The following is a 22773-nucleotide window of genomic DNA, read 5'->3' on the forward strand; positions in this document are numbered from 1 at the left end:
GCGGGTTCAGTAGTTGTGGCTCGTGGGCTCTAGAGCGCAGGCTCAGTAGTTGTGGCGCATGGGCTTCTTTGCTCCACGGCACGTGGGATCTTCCCAGACCAGGGGAGATCGAACCTGTGTCCCCTGCATTGGCAGGCGGATTCTTAACCACCGTGCCACCAGAGAAGTCCCTTTGCACAGTTTTAAATCAGGTAATTGGATTTGTTGTTGTTGAGTTGTAGGAGTTCTTTGTATATTCTGGGTATTAACCCTTTATCAGATATGTGACTTATATTTTCTCCCGTTCTGTAGGAGGCCTTTTTACTCTGTTTGTTGTATCCTTTGTTGCTACACGTGTCCCTACTGTCAACCAGAAGACAATATTCCCAATGACTCTGAAGCCCCCATATACCCTGTTCCTCCCTTGACATAAGCAACCACTAGCCTTTCCTTACTTTTCTTACTTGTCCCATATATGCATCATCTCTAAACAATATATTTTTAGAATTTATATAAATGGAATCATACTGGATGTATTTTTCTGTAGCCTGTTGCTTTAGTTCCATATTACATTTGCTGAATGGTTTTCCATCATATGACTGCAACATGGTTTGTTTATTCACCTGTTAATGGACACCTGGGTTTTTTCTGGCTTTTGCTTATTATAAACAATGCTGCCTGTGAACGACCTGTACGTGTAATCTGGGGTATTTGTGAAGGACATTCTCTAGGGTGTGCCCAAGAGTGACCTTGTTAGGCCATAAATATGTACATCTTTAATTCTACTAGATAACACCAAATTGTTTTCCAGAGTGGCTGTACAAGTTTGTATAGCACCACAGTGTATGACTTCCTGCTACTCCATATCAATGCCGACACTTACTATTGTCTGACTTTTTCGTTTCTATCAGTCAGTGGATGGGAATAAAAAGATATATCACTGTGGCTTTAATCTGCATTTCCAAAGACCCTCTGTTCTAACTTGCCAGGGAATAAAGTCTGGTCTTCTGCATGAGGTGGGGTAAAGATGTGAGCATCTAGCAGCTTCATATATATAAAGCTGATATATATATATAATTGAAATATATGTGATCTAGCAGCCTCTTGCACAGGTGTCCAAGCTCCCATGCTTAAGCCAGAGTCTCTCATTACGTTGGAAAGGGCTATGGTATCCATGGTTTTACCCCTCTTTTCCTCTCCTTTCATTCTTGCCAGAGCCTTGTGTCTATTTTACTAATTTCAAAGAATCAACTTTTGGTTTTCTTGATCTTTGTTTTTTCTATTTCATTAATTTCTGCTGGCTTTGTGATTTCCTTCCTTCTACTTTCTTTGGGTTTATTCTACTGTGGTTTTTCTAACTTCCTGGGTTGGGGCTCAGCTTACTTTTTTAAGGCTGTACATTTACTCTTAAGTACTGCTTGAGCTACACTCCACACGTTTTCAAATGGCGCGTTTTCATTGTTGTTCAGTTCTAACATTTTTTTAGATTTTCATTATATTTCTTCTTGGACCAATCAGTTATTGGGAAGTGTATTTTTAAATTTAAATTTGTAGATTTAAATTTTCAAACATACGGGAGGACTTAATTTTAGCTTTATTATCATTTATGATTTTATTCTATTGCAGTTTGAGAACACGATCTGTATGATACCCATTCTTCTAGCATTTGCTGAGATTTGTTTTGTGGCTGCGAACATGTGGGTTTTATTAAGTGTTCAAGGTGAACTTGAAGTGTGTAGTCTCTAGTTTTGGGATGTCTGTTAATCAAGTGTGTTCAGTTTGTGCTATATTCTTCCTATTTTTGTCTGCTTGAGCTACCTATTGGAGTGAGAGGTAGTGTGATTTACTGTGGTGAATTTACTAATTTATTAATTTTTCCTTTTACTGCTACTTTTTTTTTTTTTTTTTTTTTTTGTGGTACGCGGGCCTCTCACTGTTGTGGCCTCTCCCGTTGCGGAGCACAGGCTCCGGACGCGCAGGCTCAGCGGCCATGGCTCACGGGCCCAGCCGCTCCGCGGCATGTGGGATCTTCCCGGACCGGGGCACGAACCCGCGTCCCCTGCATCGGCAGGCGGACTCTCAACCACTGCGCCACCAGGGAAGCCCACTGCTACTTTTTTGTTTGATGTACATTTGAGGCTCTGTCATCAGGCAGCTACACACACATTCAGAATGGTTAATGCTTCTGAATGGATTATTTCTTTAATCATTGGGCAGCAACCCCTTTTATTCCTAATAATGATTTGTGCCGTGAGGTGTACTTTGTCTGATGTTAATTTCTCTCCACTAACTCCCTTTTGAATGGTATTCGCTGGGTATGTCTGTTTCCATTTGTATCAATTAGGGTTTGGTGGCAGACCACAGAACCATTCTAGCTTTGTAAGCTGAAAAAAAAAAAGGATTTATTATCAGGTAGGGACGGCTTGCACAGTCTTGGGAAGAGATGGAGGAACACCTCCTAACCCTCCAAATCGCCACTTGTCCTGGATCAGGAACAAATCCTAACCTCAAAACTCAGCTAAGGGACTTCCCTGGTGGTGCAGTGCTTAAGAATCGCCTGCCAATGCAGGGGACACGGGTTCGAGCCCTGGTCCGGGAAGATCCCACATGCCGTGGAGCAACTAAGCCCGTGCGCCACAACTACTGAGCCTGTGCTCTACAGCCTGTGAGCCACGACTACTGAGCCTGAGTGCTACAACTACTGAGCCCACATGCCTAGAGCCCGTGCTCCACAACAAGAGAAGCCACCGCAATGAGAAGCCCGCACATCGTAACGAAGAGTAGCCCCCACTCGCCGCAACTAGAGAAAGCCTGTGCGCAGCAACGAAGACCCAACACAGCCAAAAATAAATTAAAAAAAAAAAACTCAGAGAAAACGCCGTCTATCTCCCGTGCCCCAGATGAGAGACCAAGCACCTCGCGTCCATGCGTCTCTTCAACCACCAGCTGCCTCTCTGCTGGCCAATGCACCCTCGGACCACCCCCAGTCTGGAGCTCTCAGCCAGTCACACCCTCCTAGCGCTTACTCATCATTTCTGCTGGGGCCAAGGGCCTGGGCCCAGCAAGCACTAATCAGGCAGCACCTTCTCCCCGCCCTGTCCCTTCTTCCGCAATGGATGCCATCGCCCAACCGGCCACCCAAGCCAGAACCCAGGGGTCACCTTGACTCTCACTCCACCCGTCCCCTCCCCCAGAGTCTGAGGTACCCCCCGCATGACTTTCTTCTATTCTCTCTAGTGCATCTGGGATTTCAGGCCTCAGCACGTCTGGCCTGGGTTGCGTCAAGCGGTGTGCTCCTTCATCTATGTCTAGCTCTTTACCTGTGATCCATCCATCCATCTATCTATCATCATCACCAGTCTATCATCTCTCTTTATTATCTATCAATCATCGATCACTTCTACCTCTTTATGATCAATGTATCCATCACCTATTATCTATTTTTTGAGGCGAAATTCACATAACACAAAATTAACCCTTTTAAAGTGCACAGTTTGTTGGTAGTTAGCATACTGACAGTATTGTGCCACCATCACCTCTGTAGTTCCAGAACATTCTCATTACCCCAAAAGGAAACCTTGACCCCATTCAGCAGTCACTATCCAGCCCCTGGTACCCACTGGTCTGCTTTCTTTGTCAAGCTGAATAATACTCCATTGTACGGACAGACCACATTTTGCTTGTCCATTCATCTGTTGATGGACATTCGAGTTGTTTCCACTTTTGGTTACCATCAATAGTACTGTTAATAATGTTCATGTATGAGGTTTTTTTAAAAAAATTTATTTATCTATTATTTTTGGCTGCACTGGGTCTTCGTTGCTGCGCGCGGGCTTTCTCTAGTTACGGCAAGTGGGGGCTACTCTTCGTCGTGGTGCACAGGCTTCTCATTGCGGTGGCTTCTCTTGTTGCAGAGCACGGGCTCTAGGCGCGCGGGCTTCATTGGTTGTGGCACGCGGGCTCAGTAGTTGTGGCTCGTGGGCCCTAGAGCGTAGGCTCAGTAGTTGTGGCGCACGGGCTTAGTTGCTCCGTGGCATGTGGGATCTTCCCGGACCAGGGCTCGAACCCGTGGCCCCTGCATTGGCAGGCGGATTCTTAACCACTGCGCCACCAGGGAAGCCCCATGTATAAGGTTTTGATTGAACATCTATTTTCCATTCTCTTGGGTCCACATCTCCGAGTGGAAGTGCTGGGTCACACGGGAACTCTGCCTAGCTTTCCAGGACCTGCCACACTGCTCCCCACGATGGCTGCCCCACCTGTGTCCCAGCAGCAGTGTGTGAGCCAAGTGCAGTGCTCGTGCCTCCCTCCAAGCAACCCTCCACGCAGCCTCCTTTAAGCGTGAATCCCATGTTGTTTCCATCCTGCTGAAAACCCTTCAGTGGCTTCTCGCTGCTTCTGAAGGCCAGGCTCTGGAAGTGAGGCCCCTCCCTGCCCCCTGCATCTTGCTCCTGATTTACCCCTGGGCCTCGGCACAAGCGTTCCCCCTCCTAGGAGGTCTGGAAGCACTGTGTCCCCACTGCTCCTTGCCTGGCTGGCTCGGGACTCTTCCTCCTCCGTGTACCCTGCCAGCCCATTTGGCAGCTCACTGGTTTTCTCTCAGCATCTCTCTTGGAGCTCGTCACGGGTGGACTGGACCTCGGTCCTCTCCTCTCCACCCTGGCACAAGGTCGGGCTGGGTCCAGAGTCCCCTTCCGGCTCAGCCATCCTTTTCGAGAGATGTTGCTGATGCCGCCTGCCCACGGCTGTGTCTGCCGGAGGACGCGCAGGGCAGCATCTTCGCCTGGGGGTGGGATCAAGGCTCCTCCCCCCGACGCAGGCCACTGCTGCCCGTCCCGCCTCTCCCCCAAGCCCCGACGGACAAAGACGCTGGGAGGCAGGACTGCACTTTCCACAGGAGGTTTTTACTGAGGAACTGAGGGAGGTTCCCCGACCCGAAAGGCACACGGCGGCGCGGTGGCGGGGTCTCCCCCTCGGGTGGGGGCAGTCTTTGCAGAGACAGCTTCCCCACTGACCCCTCTTTGGCACTGAACTGGCAGCCCCAGCGTCCCCGCCCCCACCCACGCCCTGGCGGTTGGCAGTGTAGGCCGGTGGGGTAGCGGGCTGGCTGGCGGCCCAGGCCACCTCTCCCGCTAGCAGGGTGCTCATGTTGACGATACAGAGGGCTGCAAAGGGGAATCCAATAAATTAGCTTGAAGGAGGGAGGGCTGGGGACGGAGGCGGACAGGGACTACATTCTCGTCATTGCTCGGTAGGAAACGTTGTGCAGTTCTTTCTCCCGAAGGCTCTTTGGGATGACTGGTGGGGAGAAGGGGCACAGATGACGGGCCCTGCCTCATCGCGGGGCCCACTTGGCCGTCTTTATGGCAGTGAGGGTGTTCCGGGGGACGGGAGCCTTGGCGGGCCACTGGGATGATGGCAATAGAGAGATGGACCGTCTGTGGTGTCTCCAAGGGACCGCAGAGGAGGGAATGGGGGGACTCCAGACTTAGGAGGCGCTGCGCCGCAAACACCAAGGCTCCTGGGCACAGGCTGGCGCTGTGAGCGGGGCCGCGCCTCTGGCCCCTCTCCCCTTCTACTTGCCCAGGTCCCAGTCTGGTGGGGCTGGGAAGTGGGCACGGGTTTCGCTGGCTGTCCTCTGGGAGGCCTGGGAGGACGGCAAAGCATGCAGGGTGGGCCTGCAGCGGGGCGGTGGGGGGGAAGGCTTGGTGGGCAGGCGCTCCGTTTCCTTCACGTGATCCGAGGGCTTGGTGTGGGGCGTGGGCCAAGGGCTAAGAGCCAGGGCCGTGTGTCAGGTGGCAGCGGCCTGGAGGACTCCAGGGCCTTGGCCCAGGATCTCGCAGAGCTCCTGGAGGCGCCGCTGCATCTTGGGGATGCCCGCCAGCTGCTGCTCAAGCCGCTGTTTCTCCTCGGTCAGGCTCAGGCGGGCGGCCGAGTCCAGCTTCTCGAACTTCCAGCCACCCTCCCCGTCGAACTGTAGTAGGTGTGTGTGGTACTTCCTGTCCCAGGAGAGGGAGAGGGAGGCTGTTTGGCAGCACCGCCCCCTCCCCAGCTGCAAAGCCACGGGCGCGTCGCTCGCCAGAAGTGAGGGCACCTACCACAGGGAGGGTCGGTGGGTGATGGAGAGCAGGGCAATGCCTGCATCCTTGGCCGCCTGGAAGATCTTGCCTTCCACGTCGATGCTCACGGCACTGGTACATTCATCCAGGAGGGCGTACTTGGGCCTTGGGGGTGGGGGCTGAGTGGGTGAGCCTGTGGACCCTCCAACAGCCCCAACAGCCCGGGCCGGCCCCAGCTCCCAGTGGGGGCGGGAAGCCTGATCTGCGTGCTGACCCCATGTCCTTTCGATCCCATCCCTGCTGGGCCCTGGGGGGCAGGGCAAGGCCTCCTGGTGGCGCTGCCCTCCCCGTTTAAGGGGCTCCCAGGGAGCACAGATGCCGAGCAGGCTCCTGGGAGCACTCAGGCAGCACCCTTGTCTCTGCCGCTGGCTTGGAGGACCTCCAGTGCCCGAGGGAGCCCAACCACTCAGGACAGAGTGGCTCACCTGTGGTAGAACATGCGGGCCATGCCAACTCTCTGCTTCTCGCCCCCGGACAGAACGTCCTTCCAGTCACACACGGCCTCCCAACCTGGCAGGAGACAAAGGTCGCTGTTCAGTTCAACAAGGGCCGGGCAGCACGGGCAGAGGGCCCGGGCCCAGGCGCAGTGGCTGTGGTGGGAGGGGCCGGGCCACCAACAATAGCGGAACACAGCAGCGCACGTGACTCGGAGAAAGGCTGTCCGCTGGGGACGTGTGCTCTGGGTACCTGTCCGACTGTGGGGACACCGGAATAGTTCAAAGGAGTTGGGAGCAGAATTACATCCCCTCCAAGAAAAGACACATGGGAGTCCTCACCCGCAGGACGTGAGAATGCCACTGCATTTGGAGACAGGGTCTTTACAGAGGTGATCGAGTTAAAGTGAGGTCACGGGGGTGGGTCCTCATCCGATGGGACTGGTGTCCTTATAAAAAGGGGACATTTGGAGACGCAGACACGCACAGAGGAGTGACGGCGTGAAGACACAAGGAGCGGACGGCAACTACAAGCCCAGGAGAGAGGCCTGGAACAGACCCTCCCTCACGGTCCCCAGAAGGAACTGCCCCTGCCCACAGCCCTGGATCTTGGCCTCCCGGCCTGCACAACTGGGAGACGACACGTCTCTGTCGTTTGCCCCACCCAGTCTGTGGCGCCAGCGAACTCACACAGGACCTAACGGGGTGCTAATGGGGTGCCAGTGGGCATCAAACAGTCATGGCAGAGCCCCAAGGATGGCTGCGATGGGCTCTCCAGAAGGCTTCTCACCCACAAGCGCCAGGCCTGTGCATCTCAGGAGGCGAGTGGGCGATTCATCAGAAACGCCTCCTCGCCTGCTCCCTCCACTGCCTTTCCAGAAAACTAGAGGTTTTGGCAGGGCACGTGGCCACACACAAAAGAGACAAAATCCCCCAGCTTGCTTTGATGAGAGGTTTAACCACAGGACTGAATTCTGGCCAATGGGGTATAAGTGTGTTAACACACGTGGCAGCTTCTGGAACTTTCTTTAAAGGAACTTTCTTTAAATCCCTCTATGATTTGCACCCCAACCCCGCCCCTGCCACTTTCTCCATCCTATGGCCTGGGATACGATGTGATGCCGCAGCAGCCACCTTGGACCGTGAGGTGACCTTGGGAAAGGAAGCCACATATAGCAGAGTGACCTGGGCGCCTTTGTGGAGTGGGGCTCGGCCTCAGGGGCCCCAGGCACTCAGGGGTGTGTGCAGCCCAGGAGGAGGGGTACACTCCCAGGGCGAGCGAAAGAGGCCCGACCAGGCCAGGGGGAAGCTGGGGATGAAGCTTTGCAGGGACCGTGGCGACCAGGGCAGGCCCGGGAGGAACAGCCCCACTGAATCCACTGCCCGTGGCCCCCTTTCTGCCCAGGTGACGACACCTGGGAGGGACTCTCACGAGTCACCCGCCATGTCCTGCAGAGCCCCCACGGGTCCTGAAAGGCGCTCTTTCATTTACTGCCGGCACTGAGGTTGAGACTGGTACCTGGCCCCTTCTACAGGTGGAAAGCATCTCAAGAGGTCAGGTTTTGCTCAAGGTCAAGCTGCCCCTTGGTAGCCTAGGCAGGGCTCGGACCTCTGCCACTCAGCTTTCAGTATAAAAATCCAAACTCTGGCAGCTGGGCCGCACTCTCCTCTTCCGCCCCTCTGGGCACGATGGGCAATTAAAGACCAAGCTGAGAAGTCCCCAGGCGATGCGTTCTCTGGCCATCGGCCTGTCCCTCCCTCCTGCGGTCTCTTCCCAGGAGACACACCTCCCAGGCTCGAGCCAGACACGTGGGTGGGCAGGCGTCCCCTCCACCTCTGCTCCGCACGCTCCAGGCTGCCCTGCCCACACCCGTGCTCTGCCCTCTCGCTGAAATGCATAACTGACCTGTTCCTTCCCTGCCTGGCCCAAGAGGCCCTGCCTGCCACAGAGCCCAGAGCCTGGAGAGGGTGCCCCGTCGGATGGCCCCCGCCAGGCCTGGCTCCCTTCCCGAGTGCAGTGCACTCGGGCGGTCTGGGGCCGCGCGCTTCCTGTCGGTCCTCCCCGGGGAGGGGGGGCTCCCCAGGCCACGTAGCACTTCGGACTCGCGAACGTTGGCTGGGGCAGTCCCTCGGGGACTATCCCTCGGGGGCCAGGAGAGAGGCACGGGCAGGGGCAGCAGCAGGTTCCCCAGCTGAGTCTTGGGACAAAGGACGATCGATCGACGGCGTCCCGTATGGCACTGATGAGCGGGATGCCCCTTCCCCTACCTCCTTCCCGCTGCAGGATGTGGTGCAGGTGCACGATGTCCAGAATGGCTTCCAGGTGCTGCTCTGAAAAGCCCTTCCTTCGCATGTCCTCCACAGAGTCTGGGTAGATCACTTGGTCGCGCAAGGAGCCTACAGACATGTAGGGTCTGCGGGAGAGCCACGTGTCCGCCGAGGGAAGGGCGGCCCGGCTTCCCTGCCGATGCCCTGCTCCCGAGCAGGCTCCGCACGGGCCCTGCCTGCCCGAGGGGGGCTGACCGGAAGGCCGCAGACACTGCCGCACAGCGTGCCGCGCCCACCCACTCACACACGCACGCACGCTCAGGCTGCACACACGCATCACGGCACACATGCAGGTACTCGCCCACACGCACTCACGCATGCACACGCACCCCCAGCTGTGAAGCTGTTGGGCGGGCGGGGCGGGGTGGCAGCACCTTGCCGTCCTCTGCCCAGGCCTCAGGCCCTGCCATCTCCGGGACGTCAGGTTCCGCAGGTCAGAAGGGGTGGGGGCGGACCTGGGGACCCTGGCTCTCTCCCTCTTCCCCCACCCCCGCCCAGCCGCCGGTGGCCCCAGCACCCCACCGCTCACCTCTGGGGGACGTAGAACATGCGCTGGGGTGGGGGCTTGTAGAGCACGCCACCATAGGTGGGCCAGAGACCGCCCAGGATACGGAACAGAGAGCTCTTGCCGCAGCCGTTGGGGCCCGTGATGAGCAGGTGCATGCCTTCTTCCACCTGTAGAGGCAGCAGCCGTGGAAGCCGGCCCGGGCCTCCCTCCCCTTACCCACGGCCTGCCTGACAGCCTCGGAGAGGCCCCCGCACCCAGCACATGCCATCCTCCATCTCTTGGTGAGGAATGGCAGGGCCCCGAGGGTGAGCTCTGGTATCCGGAGCCCTAACCGGCTGCCTGTTTCAGGCACTGCCTTGTCCCCAGAGAGCAGGGGGCCAGCAGGAGGAGGGCCTGTCCTGCCACAGTCCAGCAAACGGGTGCGCGCCCCAGAAGGTCAATGGCAGCTGCAGCCCGCTTCACCTGGAAGCCAAGCGCCAAGCGCCTGAGGCCCGCCATGAGCCGATTACATCATGTCCACTGGTGTTCTGGAAACACCTGCTATAGGAAAAAGGCCGCCCGAGCAGGTGGGGAGCATGCAGATGGCAGGGAGCCCGCCATCCTCGGGGTGGGGGAGAGCATGAGGCACGGAGTCAAGACACGCGGGGTACAGCTTCCGCTGCCCCCCGCCATGTGTGACATCACAGCAACACTAAGGGCCTTCCAGCCAGTGCAGTCCTCGTGAGACCCCAGAGTGTGGCGGATACGCACATCCATCTGGTTTATCTCGGTCAGTGCCATGGGTTGAGCCGTGTCCCCTCAAAGAGTCCTGTGTTCGAGTCCTAACTCCCAGGACCTCAGAATGTGGCCTTACTTGGAAATAGAGTCTTTGCGGATATAATGAAATTTAGATAAGGAGTGAGGTGGGCCCCTAATCCAGTGTGACCTGGTGTCCTTATAAACAGGAGACATTTGGACACAGAGACACGTGCACAGGGAGAATGCCAAGTGAAGATGGAGGCAGGGGCTTCCCTGGTGGCGCAGTGGTTAAGAGTCCGCCTGCCAATGAAGGGAACAGGGTTTCGAGCTCTGGTCGGGGAAGATGCCACATGCCGCGGAGCAACTAAGCCCGCGCGCCACAACTACTGAGCCCAAGTACCGTAACTGCTGAGCCCGCACGCCTAGCGTTGGTGCTCCACAACAAGAGAAGCCACCGCAATGAGAAGCCCACGCACGGCAACGAAGAGTAGCCCCCGCTCGCAGCAACTAGAGAAAAGCCCACGCGCAGCAACAGAGACCCAACGCGGCCCAGAAAAAAAAAAAAAGATGAAGGCAAAACACCAGAAGCCGGGAGAGGCCTAGACACCCTGATGTGAACTTCTGTTGGCTGAGCCCCTCGTTTGCTGTTCCTCCTTCGTTAGACTGTAAACTCCCCTGGGCAGGGCCCAGGCCTACCTCCGTGCAAATGTGGGAGGGTTGGTCGGTCAGGGCCCGGCTCCTCTGTGTGTCTGGCTCCGGGGGAGCTGCGTGGCCCCAGCCAGCTCCACGGCTGCCTCCCTTGTCTCCTTCCGTGCATCTCTCTGACCGCCCCCAACATCTCCCAGCCCCGGAGCCCAGCTCCACCAGCGGCTCTGCCAGGACAGAGCTCTTGCTCAGCCCCTGGTCACGCGTTCCTCGCCTGACCTTGCTCCCTAACCAGCCACGCCCCTGCTCACCATGGCCTCTGAGCTTTGCCCAGCTGGGCTTCCACTGGGCCTGCCTGGAAGCCATTCACCCTGCAGGAACCGGCCGTCAGTGGCAGCCCCACACCCCAAGGGTGACTACTGCCCGGGGTGACGGGGATCACACCACTGGCCTGCGTCCAGCCTCCAGCTGGCTCTCAGGCCCCCTCTCAGCAGATCAAGGAAAGGTGCTCTAGGCACTGGCCCTTCCTGCCTATTCCCTGCCTGGCCGTGGCTTCCGCTGCCCTGGCTCCTCAGCAGGGCACGCGTGGCCCCTGCAGGACCTGGGCCCGAAGCCCCTGGCTCCTCGTCCCTGCCCTGGGTGAGGCTTCATGTGACCTCTACTCCCCCAGGGATGCAGACCTCTACTCTACCTTTCCTGTGGCCCTCGCTGCACCCGGGACAGCCATCTAACCATGGATCTTTTCTCTTTTTTATTAAAGTTTAATTTGGCCACACTGGGCGGCATGTGGGATCTTAGTTCCCTGACCAGGGATCAAACCTGCACCCTTTGGCAGTGAAAGCGTGGAGTCTTAACCGCTGGACCACCAGGGAAGTCCCAAATCCGGGATCTCTGTAACGCTTTGGGGTTCCCCTGATTTACCTGGGGTTTACAGTGTCCAGCCTGGAGCTCAGGGAACATTAGTTGAATGAATGAATGAATGAATGAATGACTACTGCACCCAGGACTCCCCTTCACTCTATCACTCCCTGACCCTGTCCAAAGCTCCGGCTGGGGACACAGGTCACTGGTGGATGTCTGCCCCCAGGGCATCCTCTCCACAGACAGCTTGCGTAATGGCTGAGAGCCCTCCCAGTGGGCCAGGCTGCAGCCGGCACACACCCGCCCTGGGGGCCTCTCACAGCAAATCCGTGGGACCTCAAGCCCGGGTCAGTGGAAGAGAATCTCTTTCATCACAGCTGGAATTGGACCAGAGTCCCCAAGTCCTGGGCTACTCAGGGATAGGGGCGGGCGTGGGGTGCTGCCAGTGATAGGGCCAGGAACCTTTGGGTGACTCCAGCCCAGCCCTCTTAATCAGCTCTGACTCCACTGCCCCAGAACTAACAGTCAGTCAGAGACACGCTGGTCTTTCACCTTGAGCTTAGCCTGCCTGCCACATAGACCTGGGGTCAATGGCTACTGGCAGTGCGGGCAGGCTGGCCAGGCTGGATGCTGAGGGCTGAGGTGGGTGCAGAAGGCCAGGCCCCGGGCCCCAGAGCTGGGCTCGGCCCTGCCCGTGCTGCCAGGTTGGGGCTCCCCTCCGCCCTTCGACCTACCCTGATGTTGAGGCTGGCCACCACTACCTCCCCCGTGGGCGTGACGATGGGGATGTTCTCACACACGATCCCCCGCTCCACATCCACCACTTGGCCTGGAGAGAGAACGTGAGGAAGGGAGAGAGGGAGCAGAGCTCTCCTGCCACCTGCCGCTGGGCGCCATGGACCCCCACCCGTGACGGCACGCCACTGTGTGGCCCAGGGGCCCTTGGGAATACAGTGCGGCTGCCCACCAGCTGACTACAGCCCCCTTGCTGTGCTCTGGGCGGCGGAGGGGCAAAGCCGGTTCCCTGGCCTCTGGAGCCCAAGCGTAGCGTCCGCCCCTGCAGCCCCTCAACGCCACACCACCTGAAAGGCGGCTGCGACGCCTGGGGCCTCTTCCCCAGCGCCCCAGCCCCTACTGGAGCTGCGCCCCCCTCTCTCGCAAAGGGAAACCCTGACCGGGGCACCTGGAAGGGACTGGGCACGTGAGCACGGTGGCCAGCGGTGGCCGCTCTGAGAGGGAGGGCTGTGGGGGCCGCAACGTGCCCAGGAAGCCCTCCGTGGGGCGCCGGGCAGCCTGCTGTGGGAGGGCCGGGACCAGGGCGGCCTCTTTGGGGAGGGCTCCCTTACCTCGGATCTGCAGGGACCCCTCCACACGGACACCAGACCTCACCACGGCCCCGGACCCTGCCTGAGTGTCCTCTGGCTCCCCGGGCCTCTTGAAACGGCAGTGCTGGACGTCTTCAAATACCTGGAACATCTCGTGGACCCGGGCTGTGTAGCCAGCCAACTCTGTCACCTGCAGGGAGGGCGACCGTGGCTCAGCCCCCGCCAGTGGGGGCGGAGAGGGAGGGGAGATGGTAGGGGCGGGGGCTGGGCGGGGGGTTACCTCCTTGTAGGACACCATGACCCGCTCGATGGCGTCCGCGGCAGCCGTGAGGAGGTTGCGGGCGATAGTGAAAGCTTCCGTGCGCTCGCTCACCAGCTCCTCCTCCCTCGCCTCCAGGGCCGCCTTCTTCGCCACCTCCGAGTCTGCGGAGCACAGTGGGGTGGGGAGTGGCGAGGACAGTGGAAAATCATAACTGACCCACTGGGGGAGAGAGCAAGTCGGTCCAGCCAATGGTGCTCGGACAACCGGGCATCCACATGCAGAAGAAGGACCCCTACCGCACACCACACACAGAAACTCACTCAGAGTGCAGCACCGCAGCGGCCTGCACGGAAGAGCTAAGACCACACAACTCTTCGAAGAAAGCAGGGGTAAACCTTCGTGCCCTGGGATTAGGTGTGGCTCCTTAAATACGACACCAGAGAGCACAAGTGACAAAAGCAAAACAGGTAAGGGAGCTTCGACAAAAGTAAAAAGTTTGGGGCACCAAAGTAAGTCATCCAGAAGGTGAAAACACAACCTACAGACTGGAAGAAAATATCTGCAGATCATATATCTGCTAAGGGCCCAGGTCCCAGGTCCCAGAATACATAAAGAACTTTTTCAATTCAACAATGAAGAGACAAGCGACTCAATTAATCAATGCGCAAAGGACCTGAATAAACATTTCCTCTGCAAGATATACAAATGGCCAAGAAGCGTACGAAAAGATGCTTATTGGTCACCAGCGAAATACAAAATCAAAACTGCAATGAGACACCACTTCACACTCACCAGGATGTGGCTACAGCTGAAAAGACAGTAAAAGTGCTGGTGAGGAAGCGGAGCAGCTGGCGCCATGAGACACCGCTGGTGGCGATGAACGATGCGCAGCTGCTGCGGAAGACAAGTTTGGCAGTTCGTCCAAATGTTAAACAGAGGGTTACCAAATGACCCAGCAATTCCACTCCTAGGTGTACATATATCCAAGAGTGAAGACGGAGGTCCACACAAAAAATGATAAATGAGTATGTGTAGCAGTTATTCCTAAGAGCCGAAAGATGGAAACAACCCAAACGTCTACCGATGGATGAGTGGATAAACACGACGTGGAAGCTATGTACACACAATGGAACGTTATCCAGCCATAAGAAGGAATAAAGTACTGATTAATCCTAAAGCGTGGATGAAACGTAAAAACATGATGCTAAGTAAAAGAAGCCAGATACACAAGGCCACATATTGTGTGATTCCATTTATGTGAACTGTCCGGAAGACGCAAACCCATAGCAACAGGCAGATTAGTGGTCGCTGGGGGCTGCCAGCGACCACTGCCAGGTGGGGTGGGAAGTGACCACTAGTGGGTCTGGGCTTTCTTGCTGGGGTGGTGACAATGTTCTAGACTTAGATAGTGGTGATGGTTGCACAACTTTGTGACTACATCAAAAACCACTGAATTGTACCCATTAAAAAGGCCGAATTGTATGGTACGTTAATTATGTCTCAGTAACGCAGATGTTGTGTCCTGTACTACAACGGCAGCCCCTCCCGAGCCTCTCAAACAGGAATATCCCCTTTCAGACCTCCGGTCTACCCCGTGTCGCCCTCATCTCTCCCCTTGCTGCCGTATTCTGTGGCCGTCCTCAATGCTACTATTTCTCCCTGAGAGCCTGCTCCTGTCTTGACTTGCTTTGTTCCTTTCTGTCTCAGTTGAGACCCCGTGGTCACTCACTTCAACCCTTTCTTGTCAATGGTCTTGACTCCCTTGACCGTTGGACCCCCTAGAGGGGCAAGGTTTTTACACAAGGAATGTTCTGGAAATGGTGATGGGGAGCAAGGGGGAGGCCAACTCTGAGGGCTAACTCTATCCAGGGGCATAAATGGATCTGAGGTTGGAGCCTCAAGGATGTGATGGTGGGGGTGGGCTGGGAAGGGCCAGGGAGTCAGGTCAGGGCAGGTGCAGTGTGGGGTGGATACGGCCAGACAGCTGGCTAGAGCACCAGGAGTCCAGGGAACTGGGCGGGGGAGGGCAGTGGTGATTCTGACAGTCTAAGGTCCCTAGGCAGGGGGGACACAAACCCTCCTCCCCGGACATCCTGAGAGCTGGAAAGGGACTGCGCACAAAGGGAAAGGGTCTGCGCGGGGGCCCTGGCAACAGTGGGCCCCTCCCTGGAGACAGCATAACCCTCTGCAGCTTTCCTCGGCGCCTTGGGGGCTAAGATGAGTACCCCAGAGCCAGACACCTGACAGCTCTTCCCGGCCAGGACGCCATGCCGGCAGGCCAGAAAGGCAAAGGTATCTTTCCCTGTGGATAATCGCTGGCCTCCTCACCCGGTTCCCAGCGCTCTCAGTCTCCAGTTACTGGGGACACAGCAGGGACAAAACAGACAAACCTCTGGCCTCCTTGAGTTTAAAGTGGCAGAGCCTCTATAAGGCAGCCGCAGACGTGGAGTAGACGGCTGTTCAGCACTTTGAACAGCAGCGAGGCAGGGGAGGGGGAGAGAAAGGCGGGGCGGTGGGCTCACCTAGAGGGTGCCTGTGAGCAAAGCTCCCATAGAGGGAGGGAGGGGCCACGGGGTGGCAGAGGAAAGAGCATTCCTGGCAGAGCCAGGAGGAGCAAAGGGCCTGAGGCGGAAGCAGGCCAGTGAGACAAGCGGAGTGAGCCAGGGGGATGGGAGCGGTCCACGTGTTCACAGGTGACTGGCTATAAGGGCCATGAGGGTGGGGACAGAGCCCGACACAGCAGAGGCGCCAAAAAGTCCTAGGCCTTCAGAGGAGGGAGAGGCCTCGGGGACTAGACAGGCTGAGCTGTGCCCTGTGCCAGCTTCAGAGGGAAGCGGCCACAGGCACTTACTCACAGAAACCACGGCTGGGTTTCCTCCTGGGTCCGTTCCCATGCTCCTGGCCTAAATCAAGGCCACCCTTAGTGTAGGTCCATTGGTGGAAGCAACTACCCCCTCAATTAGATCTTTCCTCTTGGGGGTCACCCAGAGAGGGACAGACAGCTGAGGGTACGGAAGCCCCAAGGGAGAGACACCAATAGGGAGAGAATCAGAGAGACTTCTGGTTCTGAGACACGCACTTCAGGCTCTCCCTCTTTACACAGATCTGAAAACCCTCTTACTACCAAACTGCATAAAATGCAGCACCTTTTAAATCAGAGCTGTGCTTGCAGGAAAGCAAGGGAAATTCCCAGGAGTGAGAAGAGAAGCCAGTAGCCAGGTGCTCCTGTGACATCCCCAGAGACGGAGAAGGTAGGGCTCTAGGTGCAAGGACCAAAAGGTCTCCTCTAAGAATTTGTAATTATGTGTCTGGGCTGCAAATTAATATCACCTGCAAGTGCGGGGACCCCTCCTCCCCCAAGCAGAGAAGTTAACATGAAAGTGGCCTCTAACTGGTTCATTACTGGGCAGCCGCTTGGCTAAAACTAAAGCAAATGTGCGCAGGGGAATCCTACCCTCCAGTTAGGCTGCAGAACCCACAACGACCACGAGCAAAGAAGACCGGCAGACGGAAGATGAAGCTGGCTTAGACCCCCAAGAATTCAGACAACCGAATAGCTGCTCAGAAACCATGGAACGAGCATGATTAATATGGCCGCCGGCAGAACTTTACAGAAATAGCCATTGAAATAAAAAACAATTCAAATTAGGGACTTCCCTGGCGGTTCAGTAGTTAAGGCTCTGTGCTTCCAATGCAGGGGGCACGGGTTCGATCCCTGGTCGGGGAGCTAAGATCCCTCATGCCGCGCAGTGTGGCCAAAAAAAAAAGAAAATTCAAATTAGATGCAGCCGAAGAGAAAACTAGCAAATGTGTGAGCAGGAAAATCTGAGGAAAACTCCCAGAACTCAGCATAGACAGTGCTAGATGGGGAAAAGTGAAGAGAGACGGACAGTCACAAAGGAGTGAGAAGCCCAACACATCGTGAGAGTTCCAGAAGGAAAGAGTAAAAAGAATGAGAGAGGCAATATTTGAAAAGGTAACAGCTGAGAACTTTCCAGAACGATGGAACAATCTGAGTATTCAACGGCCATACAACAAGTCTCAAGCAGAATAGACAGAAACACACAGGCAAACGCTTCCTAAAGAGACTGCAGAAAAAGAGAAAAGTCTAACCAGGGAGACCACGCAGGCTGCTGAGAGCAGTTAAGCTGGTAACAGATTTTCCAACGGAGGCAACGGGATGTTGTCAATGGGCTGAGAGAAACCCACCGTCCGTCTCAACTCCCTCACCCAACTGAACTTCAGTTCGGGGGTAGGGGGAGGATAAAATAAAGACATTTTCAGACAAGAAAATCATCTCGAAGCTCCATGATGAAAGCGTCACAGTAAGGACTTCTGAAGGACGGCTGTCTGAAGGAGGGTCACTGGGCCGCGGGGAAGGGCTGGGAAGCCAAGAAAGCAGAAACTCACAGGTGAATCTGAACACGCACCAACCGGATAAAGCAACGGCAAACCCGTTGCTGGGGACATCAGCACGTCAGGCGGGCTGGCCCTCCAGCCCACGTGTTCTGAGTAAGGGCCCAGAGGAGGAGGAGCTACTGATTAACCCAGACTGTTCTCAAGTGAGCACGTTAACCTTCGAAGGGCAACCATGAAAAGACTGCAAACAGAATGAATTCCTTGCAAACCAGTAGAGGAACAAAATGCGAATCCTTCCCAGTCCCCCCAAGGCCTTGGGGAAGGGGGCTCTGCCCTCGACAACCTGCAAGAGCTATTGTAGGCGTGGGTGGGAAAGCCAAAGCCCAAGCCAGGAAGGGGCTCCCTCGACGGACTTCCCCACCCTCCCGCTTCCAAGATGAGCCGAGGGCAGGGCCAGATGCGCAAGGGTGCACGCGCCTGGTGAAGGCTGTTCCTCACTTGCAGTCCCTGGGCCTGGCCAAGTGGGACCAAGAAGCATGAGATGCTGTAAAGGGGAGCCGCACACAGGGTGGCAGGCAGCGAGGAGCTCCGGGAGAGTGTGACCTGCCGGGTGCCCCCTGACCCCAGAAGTAGAAAAGTCAGGTGGGCCGGCTGAGCACTGGGGCCCCCCAAGCCTAGCCCAGCGGTGCAGGAGGACAGGCCCCCACTCACCTGACTCCGCGTGTCCGGTGGCGGTGATGATGGGGACTGCCACCATGAGCAGTCCCGAGGCGCTCCACACGTACTTCATGAGGAACTGCTCCAGCATGACGTACCACAGGCGTTCCAGCAGAATGAGGTTGATCTGCGAAGCCAGGTCCTGGTAGGAGTGCTGCAGCAGGGCCAGCTCCACCTGCAGGGATCGGGCACCGGAGACCCAGAGGCCTGGCGGTCAGTCCCACAGCGGGGACAGCGAGAGTCCCCAAGTGTCGCTCACACAGGCCATGCTGTATGATGAGCACGACAAGGCTGAGAGCCGGGGGTTAGGACCGGGCCACGTTTACAGGGGACAGGTCTCAAACTCGGGGGAGGTATGGGATGGACATCACAGCATTGGGGTACAGCGGCAGTGAAGGGGCTCACCCCCCCACCTCCCGAGGCCCACGCTCATCCCCTTTCCGTTGCCTCTTCAGTTGGAGTGCTCACCACACCCCTCTTTGCCCTGGACAGCTTCTCGACATGGGCTGAGGGCAGCCACCTTGCCTGTTTCTTTGGGCAACTGCTGGGGGGCTACCCTGAACTAAGCGAAGGACAGCACAGGAAAGCAAAAGGCGGTTGTTGGTTTTGAAGAACTTGGTTCAATAACCTCTACCTGCTTAGGCCCCACCTCCCTCTACTTTCCCACAGTTCCTCTGGGTGACACACTTGCACTGCATTCTCCCACCAGAACCTGCAGGGCACACTCCCAAGCCAGCTCATGCAGGCATCGCCCTCAGTGGACAGCCCCATGCCCAAGCCAGCTGAGGACTCTGGCCCACCCGCTCAGCAGAGAGTGGGCCTCCCCTGCCCTCCCCCTCCTGCACTGGCCACTACCTGCCATCTCAGGAGAGGGACCTATGCAGGGCCTGGAGAAGAGAGAGGAGGAGAGGGAGTGGGAGAGAAAGAGGCTCCCTGTGATAGCAGCAGGTAGACGGGCGGGGGGGCTGGAGTGGTCAGGAAGCAGTCACAGCAAGGTGGCCACTGGGGCATAGATTTCTTGTGGGGGCGGGGGCACATGCCCGAGCCCCGCCTTCCCACCCCTGACCGACAACAGCTGCCCAGCCTGGAACCGTTTCCTCCGCCAAGTGGTTTCACAGCTGACTCTCCATTTGATTCTCACCATGTCCCACTGTGTGTGTATTCTCATGTCCATTGCAGCCCAGATAGGCAAAGTGACCTGCCCCAGCTCACCCAGCCTGGAGGTAGCAAGAGGTATGGAATTTGGATCACATTGGCTGAGCCATTAGGAGGACCAAATTCTTGTAAACGATGCTTCATGCTTCCACTTATGAAGAAAGGTCTACCTAGGCACAAGCCAATAAGAGGTTGTGTGTTTGTATGTGCGTGTCTAAATAAGCCTCCTCGAGATCCCAGCAACAGCAGAATACCCTGCTGTCTGCCCTCCAGCCAGTCACCTCCGCCCTAGCCTGTTGATCTGAGTCTGGGCATGGGGACGTCTGCCTATGGGACTGGGGTGAGCCACCTGCCTATACAGTAAGGGCAATCAACCCACCCGTGAAGGCCCATCACTCCACACTGCTTTCAGACCTTTGGCTGAGGCCCTAACAGACAGGCTGTGGACGCTCACAAGGTCCCTCCCGCCCTGGCCGGTGAATCCTCCCGGTGAGCATGCGATTTGCTGAAGCTAGCCCAGAGGAAGTCCTTCAAGGAGCCAGTGATCTCTCTTCTACCCCCCACCACCCAGGTCTGCAGCACCGCTCAGTGGCTTTGCCTCAAGCCCATCTCCTGTTCCTGAAATGAGCACCCGGGCAATCCAGGCTCGTGCTGGGAGCTGGCAGGAGCTGACAATGTAGCTACGGGGAACGTGCCAAGTGCCTCACCCAAGGCCACGGCTGCCTGCCAAGGCCCTGCGGCCCAGAGGACAGGAGAGGAGGAGAGGGGGTTGCAGCTGCAGACCAGGCACTTTTTCTCCAATCTGGAGCCCAGCCCATGCCCGGGATGCCCCCTATCTGCTCGGGAATAAACCCTTTTTAAAAATCAGAGACAAGCCTGCCTATCTGCCTGGTGTGATGCGCAGCCAGTGAGACAAGGTCTGGGGCACAAGGCCACCTGACCCGGGGACGACACATGGGCCTTCACGAGATGGATGCCATTGTGCCCCTCCCCCGAGAAACACTGGGAACTGAAACCAGAGTTGCAGAGAGCCTAGCCAGAGGCAGCCGCAACCCCAGGCGCGAGGAAGGGGAGGGGCCGAGGCGAGATAAAGGGAGCATTGGCCTGGAGTAACCTTTCCTAGGCTGGCCGTAGCTGGCCCGGCCCCCCGACCCGGCCTGCCGGGAAGCTGCACGACTGGGACCCAGGCGGAAGGGCGGCCACGCTGGGGGCAGGGTGGCCGCCGGGCAGGCAGGAAGTGCGTCCTGCCGCAGTGGCGGCCTGGGCCCAGCATCCTGGGCCGGGGCCTCGGAGAGGCGGCCAAGCCCACAGCCAGGCGGGCCTTCGGGCTCCAGATGGGGGAAGCCTTGACCTGGAGCGCTGAGCTCCACCACCGCTGCGGCCGGCACGCTGCGCGCTGCTCGTTAACCTCCGCTTGGGCTGAGTCATGCCCATACTGCCCGCCTGCCCAGCCGGCCAGCTGGGCCAGAGGCCAGCCTTCAAAGGGTCTGGGGGCCCGGGCATAAGGCCACGTCCCCAGATGGCAGGAGCCTCCTCTCTGTTGGCTAGAAGAATGGGGCAACCAGGGAACTCTAGCCTCAAATCGCTAGGGTCCACAGCCCTAAGGCCAAGACAAGTGAGGCGGAGAAGAAGCAGAAGTGGCCCAGGGCAGTCCCCACCCAGCCTTCCTGCCTCTTCATTACTGTGCCATCTGAGCTGCCCAAGGCCCTGGTTGGCCCACACCTCTGGCATCAGCCATAGGCAGCCCTGGCTCTCCGGCCCCTGAGCCCCCAGCTACACGCTTTCCGGTGCCCCAAGCTGCCCCACCTCGTGGCCCCCATAGAAGGCAATCTCCTCCGAGTTGGCCACCACCCGGGAGTGCATGTAGCGCAGCTCCCCCTTCCGCCGCGCCTCCTCTGCCACCAGCTCCCCGAACTTGGGCGAGAAGGCTTGCAGCACGTTGGCCGTGAGGAACACCACAAGGCCAGCGATGGCCGAGGGCCAGGCTGTGCCGGCCCCGCGGGAGCGGGCCACTCGAACCAGGGTATAGGTGGTCACAGCCACGTCCAGGAGCGGCTTGGTCAGGTTGGAGTAGAGGTGGGCCACGGAGGCGGCAAAGGCCACCACATCCTCCGTCAGGGACTGGTCCGGGTTGCGGAGCCGCCCGTCCATGTTGCTGACCCGGTAGTAGGTCTGCTGGGAGAAGTAGAGGCTGTAGGCGTGGGCCACCAGCCGGCTGCGGAACGCCAGGGCCAGTCGGCCCTCTAGGTAGCGGATGGCACTGTTGACGAAAGTGGCGGGGAGCGCGATGAGGAGCCACTGCAGGAGCTGCCAGCCGAAGGCCCGGGGGTCCTTGCGCACGATGCAGCGGGCCAGCCGGCCGTCCAGGCGGGCCACATACACCGACAGGAAAGTCCGGCTCACCAGGGCGGCTGAGTGCAGCGCCAGCAGCCCCGTCTCCCGGCACAGGATCCTGGGGAAGAGCAGCCGCAGGAGCCACAGGAGTCGCTGGAAGAACACCCGGTTGACACCGGCCTTGGCCGCTGCGCCCACCGTGGCCCCGGAAGCTTCCTGCGCGGACTCCCCAGCCGGCGTCTGAGGGCCCCTGGCCGGAGCCAGGCACTGCCGCACCAGGGGGTAGATTTTGTGGGCTCCATAGGCCGTGAGGGCCAGGACCACAGCTGTGCGCTTCAGCGTGGTCACCCGCGAGGGCCGGGGGGTCGAGAGCACCGTCATGTCACCTGGGCTGGACTCACGGGTCTGGGACTGGTGCCTGAGGCAGCAGAGGAGGCAGGTGGCTGGAAGGGTGGAGGCTCTGACCCCAGGCTCGTTGTCTAGGCAACTGGAAACCTCGCAGTGGTCCCAGATACTGTCGCTTTAGGCCACCCGGGTGGTGCTGGGCCCCCTGGTGCGGTGGGCTCAGGGGCCTCCAGGGTCGCGGCCTCTTCAGGCAGCCGAGGTGGAGGAACTTGTCAGTCCCCTGGCCCCTGGGGTCAGAGCCTCCAGAGGTCTCGGGCAGAGAGGGCGTCTTTTCCTCTCCACCTCCTCCTCCCCCGGGGCACCGGGCGCGTCCGTCCGCTCCGCAGCCTGGCTGAAGGGACTGTGACTCCGCCACCCGCCGGGAATCCCCACCTACCCACCCACTCTTCCCCAGGGGGAACTCGGGGGAAGGGGAGGAGGCGGAGGAGGGGTGGGAGGCGGAGCCAGGGCGCGGGGCGCCCCACCCCGTTCTCGCCCCACGGTTGGGCCCCGCCCCCTCCCCGGACCACAGAGACGTGGGAGGACCGCGCGGGCTAGAGAAGCTGCACCTCGCCTTCCCGCCAAGGCCTCGCCCCGACTCCCCGCGCGCCCGAGGCGCAGCTTC

General features: G+C 58.1%; 1 protein-coding gene across 3 annotated transcripts; it reads right to left on the reverse strand.

Moving 5' to 3' along the window:
- Nucleotides 1-4862: 4862 nt before the first annotated feature.
- ABCD1 (ATP binding cassette subfamily D member 1) lies at nt 4863-22659 on the reverse strand. 3 transcript variants are annotated; one of them, XM_033850030.2, is made up of 10 exons: nt 21237-22567; nt 18270-18450; nt 13218-13360; nt 12959-13127; nt 12347-12441; nt 9390-9535; nt 8801-8946; nt 6524-6608; nt 6078-6203; nt 4863-5978 (listed from the first exon to the last, which is right to left on the reverse strand). In XM_033850030.2, exons 1-10 carry the CDS (start codon nt 22143-22145, stop codon nt 5771-5773), a joined length of 2208 nt encoding a protein of 735 aa, XP_033705921.1. In that variant the 5' UTR covers nt 22146-22567; the 3' UTR covers nt 4863-5770. The 3 variants fall into 3 exon arrangements, 2 of the variants coding, with proteins under 2 accessions (XP_033705921.1, XP_073654924.1); XR_004524577.2 differs by lacking the exon at nt 4863-5978 and having other exon boundaries at nt 8801-8929; nt 21237-22659; XM_073798823.1 differs by lacking the exons at nt 8801-8946; nt 9390-9535; nt 12347-12441 and having other exon boundaries at nt 21237-22575.
- Nucleotides 22660-22773: the final 114 nt, after the last annotated feature.

This window comes from Tursiops truncatus, chromosome X, assembly GCF_011762595.2.
Source record: "Tursiops truncatus isolate mTurTru1 chromosome X, mTurTru1.mat.Y, whole genome shotgun sequence".
NCBI classification, from domain to species: domain Eukaryota; kingdom Metazoa; phylum Chordata; class Mammalia; order Artiodactyla; family Delphinidae; genus Tursiops; species Tursiops truncatus.

Coding starts and splice junctions, on each gene's coding strand:
- ABCD1 (XM_033850030.2), bottom strand. CDS start 22,145: ATGACGGTGCTCTCGACCCCCCGGCCCTCGCGGGTGACCACGCTGAAG. Junction 8,947..9,389: donor ATGTTCTACGTCCCCCAGAG/GTGAGCGGTGGG, acceptor GCTCTCCCGCAG/ACCCTACATGTCTGTAGGCT. Junction 5,979..6,077: donor ACCCACCGACCCTCCCTGTG/GTAGGTGCCCTC, acceptor CTCCTGGGACAG/GAAGTACCACACACACCTAC.